Raw genomic sequence first — 10,135 nt, 5'->3', positions numbered from 1 at the left:
CCGAGAAGTTTTTTGAAAATGTCTTAATTTTCATTCATCTTTAAAGCTATTAATGATATCAAATTCTGGGTTAGCAGGGTTTTTTTTTTACTTGAGATGATTATTTTATTATCCCCTACATTTAATTATTTCTAATGAATTTCTAAGCATATAAAGTGTTGTTATTCTGTCATTGCTTTCAATATTTTTTGTCTATTTCAGAAGTATAACTACAATGCCTGTAATTTAATTTTTATTTGTTTTATTTGGGTTTTGCTGGGCTTTCTGAATTCAACTTGGTGTTTTTCAACAAATTTGAATTAGCTTCAGCCATTATTTCTTAAAATAACCTTCTGCTAATTGTTTCCCTTTCCTTGTAAGATGCTAATTACATGTGTTATAACTTTTGATATTATCACGTTGATCTCTCTTGTGAAAAATATTTTTGGGGCACCTGGGTGGCTCAGTGGGTTAAGACTCTGTCTTCAGCTCAGGTCATGATCTCAGGGTCCTTGGATCGAGTCCTGCATTGGGCTCTCTGCTCGGCAGGCAGCCTGCTTCTTCCTCTCTCTCTCTGCCTGCCTCTCTGCCTACTTGTGATCTCTGTCTGTCAAATAAATAAATAAATTCTTTAAAAAAATTATTTTTGATCCCCTCTCAGATTCCATTATTATTCTTATCCAAGCCAGAGCATTTGAGGAGGACAAAAGCTAAATATTTGCATATTGCTTTAAGAGGATCCACAAAGAAGCAATGGTTTTAATTAAGAGGAGAGGAACAACTTTTAATGTTAAATTCTTATTTTATCCATAACTTAAAACCCATTAATTTTCAGAATATAAAATTTTCAGATTAATAAATTTGTTACACAAGAGTGGACAGACACAGCTTTGTCCTTTTCATTTTTTTTGGAACTGAGTGCCTGCAAAGAATACACTTTCTCCTCTGCTGCAACCACAGTAAATTATAAAAGGCACCATCTTTTCTGAATCTAGTATGGAAATGAGTATTGCTTATCTCTGGGAACTAGAATAACAATCCCATAATATTCAACACCTAATGTATATTCTCAGAAAGTTAGACACAGAGAAAACTACCATGTTGATCTTTATTTCCCTGAATTATCTGAGACTTTCTTTTTTCTTTTCTTTCTTTCCTTTTCTTTTCTCTCTTACTCCTCTTTCTTTCTTTCAAGTTTCAGAGGTAGAATTTAATGATACATTATTTGGCTATAACACCCAGGGCTCATTACCTCAAGTGCCCTCCTTAATGACTACCACCCAGTTGTTCCTTCCTCCTATCCATCTCCCCTCCAACAACCCTCAGTTTTTCTCCTAGAGTTTAGCATATCTTATAGTTTGCCTCTCAATTTTCATCTTATTTTATATTTTTTCTTCACTTCCCCTATGCTTATCTGTTTTGTTTCTTAGATTCCATATATGAGTGAAATCATGGTATTTGACTGTCTCTTACTGACTTATTTTGCCTATCATAACACCCTCCAGTTCTATCCACATCATTGCAAACAGTGCAATTCCATTCTTTTTGATGGCTGAGTAATATTCCATTCTATATATACTACTTCTTCTTTATCCATTCACCTCTTGACAGACATCAAGACTTTTTCGATATTTTGGCTATTATGGGCATTTCTGCTATAAACACTGGGGTGCATGTGCTCCCTCAAATCACAATGTATCCTTTGGATAAATACCTAGTAGTGTATTTACTTGCTGGGTCATAAGGTAGCTCTATTTTGAACTTTTTCAGGAACTTCCATACTGTTTTTCAGAGTGGCTGCACCAGTTTGTATTCCTATCAAGAATGGAAAGAAGTCAAACTTTCACTCTTATTAGATGACATGATAGTTTATGTAGAAAATCCAGAGAACTACACCAAAAAAAAAAATCACTAGAACTCGTACAGGAATTCTGCAAAGGTGCAGGATATAAAATCAATGCACAGAAGTCAATAGCATTTCAATATACTAGCAATGAAACAGAATAAGTAGAAATCAAGGAATTTATTCAATTTACAATGACACCAAAACCCATAAGATACACAGTAATAAACCTAACCAAAGGGTAAAGGACCTGTAATCTAAAAACTATAGAACACCTATGAAAGAAATTGAGGAAGACACAAAGAAATTTAAAAACATTTCATTCTCATGGATTGGAAGAACAAATATTGTTGAAACAGCTATGCTACCCATGGCAATCCATGCATTCAGTGCAATCCTTACCAAAACATCACAAGAATTTTTCAGAGAGCTAGAACAAACAACCCTAAAATTTGTATAGAACAAGAAAAGCCCCCAAATAGCTAAGGGAATATTGAAAAAAGAAAGCCAAAGCAGGAGGCATCTCAATTCTGGACTTCAAGGTATGTTACAAAGCTATAATCATCAAGAGAGTATGGTCATTTTTTAAAACATTTATTTATTTGAAAGTTAGGGGCTGGGTATAGGCGAGGGAAAGAGAGTCATAAGCAGACTTTGCAATGAGTATGAAACTGAACACAAGCTCCTTCTTATGATCCTGAGGTCATGACCTGAGCCAAAATCTAGAGTTAGACACTTAACTGACTGCCCCACCCACGCACCCCTCCATGACTCTTCTTATTCTGACTTCACACTTGATTAACTTCCTGAAAATAATGTTCAATGTTTACATATCTCCAGTGCTTTTGGTGGATCCTCCACTTAAGCTCACTCTACCAAAGACTTCCCATGGCTTCTTACATGGGAGCATGTAAGATGTTAGGCACTTTTTCAGAAGTATGCAGATATGTAAAAATACTTTGGGAGAAAATTGGAAGGCTTTCCACATGAGAATGTTAATATTAAGTAGTTTGTCTCTTACTTTTCTCCATTCTCCATGGTAAGAACTACATATATGTAGATGGGATACTCAGCACTGGAAGGAAAAGGGAATTTCATTGTCTTCTTCTTCTAGGCACCATTAGGTTCCCCAAATCTAGTAACCAAACAGGCTATCTTGCCAAACATTGAAAATTCATTTAAAAATATCTCCAATTCCAAGAAAGACAACCATTATATACGTCCAAAGTAAAACTCTGGGTGAGGAGGATGGGGTTCTTGACCAATAAGAGAAAAATAATTGCAGCTTGATTTCAAAAATGGAAATGCATGTACAGAAATCTTGCTCTTGTTTAGGGTCCATACATAAACATGTATTCCATTTTTAAAACCCTGTTTTCAAATTCAAATATCTTTTTGTACAGCAAAGGAAACAGTAGACAAAACCAAAAAACAACTGATAGAATAGGAGAAGATATTTGCCAATGTCTAATCAGATAAAGAGCTAGTATTCAAAATCTATAAAGAACTTAACAAACTCAACACCCAAAGAACAAATAGTCCAGTCAAGAAGTGTGCAGAAGACATGAACAGACATTTCTCCAAAGTGGACATACACATGGCCAATCGACACATGAAAAAATATCCAACTTCACTCAGCGTCAAGGAAATAAAATCAAAACAAAGAGATACCATTTCACTCCAGTCAGAATGGCTAAAATTAGCAAGTTATGAAATAGCAAATGTTGGTGAGGATGAGAAGAAAGGGAAACCCTCTTAAACTGTTGGTGAAAATGCAAAGTGGTGCAGCCACTCTGGAAAACAGTATGGAAGTTCCTCAAAAAGTTGAAAATAGAGCTACCCTAAGACCCAACAATTGTGCTACTGGGTATTTACCCCAAAGATATAAATGTAGTGATCCAAATGGGGCACCTGCACCCCAATATTTATAGCAGCAATGTCCACAATAACTAAAGTATGGAAAGAGCCCAGATGTCCATTGACAGATGAGCAGATAAAGAATATGTGGTATATATTATACAATGGGGTACTATCCAACCATTAAAAAAAATGAAATATTACCATTTGCAAGACATGGATGGAACTAGAAGGTATTACACTAAGTGAAATAAGTCAATCAGAGAAAAACAATTATCCTATGATGTCACTTACATGTGGAGTTTCAGATACAAAACAGAGGGTCAAAAGGAAAGGGAAGGAAAAATAAAACAAGATGAAATCAGAGAGGGAGGCAAACTATAGGAGATTCTTATCCATAGGAAATAATCTGAGGTTTGATTGAGGCGAGGAGATTGGGAGATGGGGTAACTGGGTAATGGACATTAAGGAAAGCATGTGATGTAAAGAGCACTGGGTATTATATAAGACTGATGAATCACTGAACTCCACCTCTGAAACTAATAATGCACTATATGTTAATTGAATTTAATAATATAAAAAAACAAATAGTTCATTAAAAACGAATGGCAGAGGAACACAAATTAATAAAAGCTGCTAAAGATAGAAAAAATATTTAAAAATGCTAATGTTTTTGATCTTCATGATGGAAGTGATTAAGTCAGAATATATATCTGATGTCCAGTTAAACAAATATATTATAACAATAGAAATTGGATGGGTGAAAGAAGAAGTCAGTTTCAGACCTTTAGTGTTCTTGGAAATCAGTCTTTATTTGAATATTTCAAAAAACAAAATATGAAGATACCACATATAGCAAGAACATCATGTGGTTAGCCTGCATTTTAAGGATCTTCAGGCATTATATTATTGATTTCTTATGTCAGCCCTATCAGATGATTACTATTATGGTCATCATGTTATAGATGATGGAAATGAAGCATCAAGTTCTTAAGTCAAAATGACTAACCTAGTGAATACTTTTGTGCCAAGAGGGACTGTTCAAATAATCTTCAAGCAATTCTGTGAATAACTATATCTATCAGATTTTCCAGGACAAGACACTGACCCAGAGCAGTCATGTAATTGACACACAAGCCTAGTGTGTGCATTTAGAAATTACACTGAAGAGGCCTGATTTCATTGTCAATGTCCTTAAACTTTACCCCATACTACGTATTTCCATTTGTAAATTGACCCAGGACCCTAGTACAAGAATCTATGTGATGATGTTTAGTACTATACAAAACTACAAGAATTTTGGCACAGAGGAAAAAAAAACTAGATGGGGAGATAAGAAAGTACTTGGTTTTCCATTTATTTCCTAATATTTTTCTTTCACAAACTTCTCTATCTCATGAAATAATAATGAAAAAAATAATCTTATAGCTATTATGGTAGATTAGGTTGTTCAATAAAACTATATTTCTACTATCTGATCACTTTAAAAAGAGTACACCTTGAAGAAATTCAATGACAGATTCAGCCCTGTGACTTGTTTTCACAATATAATGTGAGTGGGAATGTGATAACTTATGAGTTCAGAGTCCAGGCATTAAGGAGCACATTTCTCCCAACTGCTAATCTCTACTATAAAATGCTATACCAGGTATCCTGATCTTCAAAGAAAAAATATATCAAAAAGATCTGAGCTGAATTTGGAGTCTGGAGTCAAGCCTATGCCAAGCCTCCATCAACTAAAACCCACCAAAGCACAAACTGTTGATGAGAAATAAATGCTTATTTTTCAGAGAGTGTACAGTCTTGGGCTGTTCATAACACAACTTTACCAATTAGGTACAGCTCCCATTTACATATTGTATGAATTTGATTTTAAATATTCATATAATTGTTCTATCAGAGTATAAGAAATCAGTACAGAGAATATAAAGAATAAGTTCAGGGACACCTGTGTGACAGTCAATTAAGCTTCTGCCTTCAGCTCAGGTCATGATCCCATCATCTCGAAATCCAGCCCCATATCAAGCTCTCAGCTCAGTGTGGAGACTGCTTCTTCTGTTCTCTCTAGTTGCTGCTCCCACTGCTTGTTTTCTCTTTCTCTCTCTCTTCCAAATCAAATAATCTTTTAAAAAGAAAGTGTATTATTAGTTTTTGAGTGTTGAGTTTGAGAAGTTCTTTATAGATCTTGGATATTAGCCCTTTATTTGTAATGTCATTTGCAAATATTTTCTTCCATTCTGTGGGCTGCCTCTTAGTTTTGTTCATTGTTTCCTTTGTTGTGCATAAGCTTTTTATCTTGATGGAGTCCCAAAAGCTCATTTTTGCTTTTGTTTTACTTGCCTTTGGAGACATGTCTTGAAAGAAGTTACTGTGGCTATATCAAAGGGTAACTTCCTATTTTCTTCTCTAGGATTTTGATGGATTCCTGCCTCACATTGAGGTCTTTCATCCATTTTGAGTTTATCTTTTGTATGGTATAAAGGTACAGTCCAGTTTCATTCTTCTGTATAGAGCTGACTAATTTTCCCAGCACCATTTACTGAAGAGATTATCATTTTTCCATTGGATATTTTTTCCTGATTTGTCAAAGGTTATTTGACCATAGTATTGAAGGTCCATTTTTGGAGTCTCTATTCTATTCTGTTGGTCTATGTGTCTGTTTTGTGCCAATACCATGCTGTATTGCTGATGCCATCTTGGTGATCACAGCTTTGTAATATAGCTTGAAGTTAGGCAGGTGATGTCTCCATCACCTTTGTTTTTGAATTTCATCCTTCCCTTGGCAACTCAGGGTCTTTTCTGGTTCCATATAAATTTTAGGATGTTTTGTTCCAGCTTTTTAAAAAAACTGACAATGGTAGTTTAACAGGATGGCATTGAAAGCATCAGTAGTTCTGGGGAGGATAGACATTTTAACAATGTTTATTCTTCCAATCCATGAGCATCGAATATCTTTCCATCTTTTTGTGTCTTCCTCAATTTCTTTCATAATTGTTCTGTAGTTTCTAGAGTATAGGTCCTTAACCTCTTTAGTTAGGTTTATTCCCAGGTACCTTATTGTTTGTGTTGCTATTGTGACTGGAATTGATTCTTTATTTTCTCTTTCTATAGTTTCTGAATAAGAAAGCTACTGACTGTTGTGCATTGATTTTGTATGTTGCCACATTGCTAAATTGCAGTATGAGTTCTAATAATTTGGGAGTGGAATCTTTTGGGTTTTCCATAAAGTATGATGTCTTCTGTGAGGAGGGAGAGTTTGACTTCTTCTTCGCCAATTTGGAGACTTTTATTTCCTTTTGTTTTCTGAATGTTGTTGCTAGGACTTCTAGTATGATGTTGAACAATAGTGGTGAAAGTGGGCATCCGGTCAAAAAATGAGAAGTCATGAACAGACACTTCTCAAAAAAGGCATACAAATGGCTAACAGACACATGAAAAAATATCCAACATTACTACCCATTAGGGAAATGCAAATCAAACCCACACTGAGATAACCACCTTATACCAGTTAGAATGGCAAAAATTAACAAAATAGGAAACAACAAAAGTTGGTGAGGATGAGAAGAAACAGAAACCGTCTTACACTTTTGGTGAGAATGCAAGTTGGTACAACACTGGAAGACAGTATGGAAGTTCCTCAAGATGTTAAGAATAGAGCTACACTATGACCCATCAATTACACTACTGAGTATTTACCTCAAAGATACAGACATAGTGAAATGAAGGGGCATGTGCACCCCAATTTTCATAGCAGCAATGTCAACAATAGCCAAACTGTGGAAGGAGCTGAGATGTCCTTCAACAGATTAATGGATAAAGAAGATGTAATATATATACACAATGGAATATTATTCAGCCATCAGAAATTATGGATACCCACCTTTTGCATCTATCTACATGGATGGAACTGGAGGGGATTATGTTAAGTAAAGTGAGCAAACAGAGAAGGACAATTATAGTTTCACTCATATGTGGAACATAAGCAATAGTATGGAGGCCTATAGGGGAAGGGAGGGAAATCCAAAGGAGGAGAAATCAGAGAGGGAGATGAACCATGAGAGACTATGGACCCTAAGAAAAAATCTGGAAGTTTCAGAGGGGAGGAAGGTGGGGGAAGGGATAACAGAGAGATGGGTATTGAGGAGGGCACATGCTGTGATGAGCACTGGGTGTTATACTTAACTAATGAATCACTGAAAACTGAATCAAGGACAAATTATGTACTATACACTGGCTAATTGAACATAATTGAGAAAAAGGGGGGAATCAATGACAACCAACTAATGAATCATTGAACACTACATCAAAAATTAATGATGTACTTACTATATGATACTTAATAAAAAAAATGACAAAAAAAAAGAAAAAAAATCATCAAAACAGGGAAGTCTGAAAAACTGCCATAGAAAGAAAAGCCTAGGGAGACATGACAACTCAATGTAGTAATGTGGTGTCCTGAATAGAATTCTGGTTCACAGAAAGGACATAGGTAAAAACTACAGAAATCTAAATAAACTCTGGACTTTAGCAATTAAAAAAGAATATGTGTAAAAAGAAAATGTCTATATTCAAAGAGATAAATATTTATAAAATATGGATTTATTTTGCAAGTAATAACTGTGTTCAATCTCTCTCCCTCTTGTAATTGAACTGAGGTAGAAATGTCTGAATCATTATCAAATTCCTAAGGTTTGTCATGAATTCTGGCAAGAACTAGCTATTTGACTCACACAGAATCTTTATACTTTTATTCTTGTTTTTGTCAACATTTAACATTTTATTTTTGCATCAAAATATTTTCTAGCTTGGGTAAAGGCGACAGAAGTGGGGACTTGGGGAATTTAATAAAGCAGGATGTCTTTTAAAATATCTGAAATCCAGGTAAGGAAAATAACACACAAGAAAAAGTAGTGAAGGACATTGGTTATTAATGATTGAGAAGAAACCAATCTCTACCATAAATAAACCTAATTTGGTAGTGCTCCACTAAAAAAGATTCATAAAATACCCTTTCATTCCATTCTGTAAGGATGTGGGACAGATGTGAATGGCTCTTATATAGTAACCCTGTGGTTGTTGCCTGATAACCCTGAGTGCCTTTTAACAATTTAGTATTCTTGGCTTCAAATCTACCCATCCCTCTGTGCCCTGTTCTCAGATAATGGAGCAGGATCCTATAAACTTCTCTCCCTTGTTAGCTCATATGAGGTTGAGTTTTGCTGGTAAAAGACAATTGAGAGACCCTGTAAGAGAAACGGCTCTTCTTCCTGGTTTCATGGTATTTCCAGGGTGTTTGGCCACTATGGCTTGGTTGTCAGCTGCATTCACGGGGAGGTCCTGTGTATTCACCCTCCAGCAAGTACTTGTGGCCAGTCCCAGTCAAAGCTTCCTGCCCTGTGCTCCATCCCTCCTAACAAAGGTTCTTCCTGACTGCCAGTCACAGCCTGAGATCCAGCCTCACCAATTTCAGCCTGTGGACTGTGGAGCTGCTCTGTCCCAGGTCAACACAATGAGCATCTCTGCCATAAATGTGTGTATCCATCTTGTCTTCAATGATATCTAAATTCCATCTTCAGAGTAGACCTGGTATCACAGTGATCTCTCCTTGGGGTACTCTCCTTCAACATTAAGAAATTCTTTATGATTTCCTTTATCTTAGTAGCCTTTCTTCTTAATAGGCTTTCCCTTACAAATAGGTAATAGTTGTTTGCATCCATCTTCCCCTGATTCAATTCTGACTGATTACATTACCACTCTTGTTGTTTAGCCCTCATTTGCAGTCCCTATAAGGGTGAGGACAAACCAATTTATTTGGAAATATGAGTAAAATTCACTTTATTGGGAACTTTACAATAATATTATGATTTGTAATATATATATATATATAATTTATTTTAGTGAATTGCAAAATCTTAAGAAATGTGTAATATGTACCCGAGTATATATATTTTTTTACTTTAATATAAATAAATCTTGAAAAACAGTCCAACAACACCAAGGGTGAAACCTCATGTACAAAGTAAATTTTGTATGATTATAACACATCGATGGATATTCATTTTTGGTCATAAAAGAACCATTCTAGTGAGGGATGTTGATAATGGGGGAGAGGCAGGTGTGTGGACAGGGGCAATAGAAGAAAACTCTGTAACTCCCTCTTAATTTTGTTGTGAACATAAAACTTCTCTAAAAATATATCTGAAAAATATTCTGAGACAATAATTGCATGGCTTTTGGAGAAATGAGAAACATGTTCTTTATATATGGTAGCATAGCGTTATACCAAAATTAGGTAACTAAAATGCCTGGTGCTTACAAATGTAGGTTTTAATTTCTAAACAAGATGCAGAAAAAACTTTCTCCAGTCCAAAATTGAAATATGGACAAACCCGGTCACTCTCTGATGATACTGCCAACCTGAAATATGAGAATTATACCTCATTAATCTTACCAATA

At 35.3% G+C, this 10,135-nt stretch overlaps 1 protein-coding gene across 3 annotated transcripts in view; it reads right to left on the bottom strand.

The window, feature by feature from the left end:
- Positions 1–8,412: 8,412 nt before the first annotated feature.
- Positions 8,413–10,135, bottom strand: part of LOC101692724 (NKG2-A/NKG2-B type II integral membrane protein) — a 28,026-nt gene continuing 26,303 nt past the window's right edge. For all 3 annotated transcript variants that reach the window (XM_013049552.2, XM_045073075.1, XM_045073074.1), the window contains one exon: positions 8,413–10,096. In XM_013049552.2, the coding sequence (XP_012905006.2) occupies positions 9,976–10,096 (121 nt within the window). In that variant the 3' untranslated portion in view covers positions 8,413–9,975. The remainder of the gene's footprint in view (positions 10,097–10,135) is intronic.

This window comes from Mustela putorius, unplaced genomic scaffold, assembly GCF_011764305.1.
Source record: "Mustela putorius furo isolate JIRA1106 unplaced genomic scaffold, ASM1176430v1.1 tig00537227_pilon_pilon_pilon, whole genome shotgun sequence".
NCBI classification, from domain to species: domain Eukaryota; kingdom Metazoa; phylum Chordata; class Mammalia; order Carnivora; family Mustelidae; genus Mustela; species Mustela putorius.
This window is presented reverse-complemented; position numbering and strand designations above follow the sequence as displayed.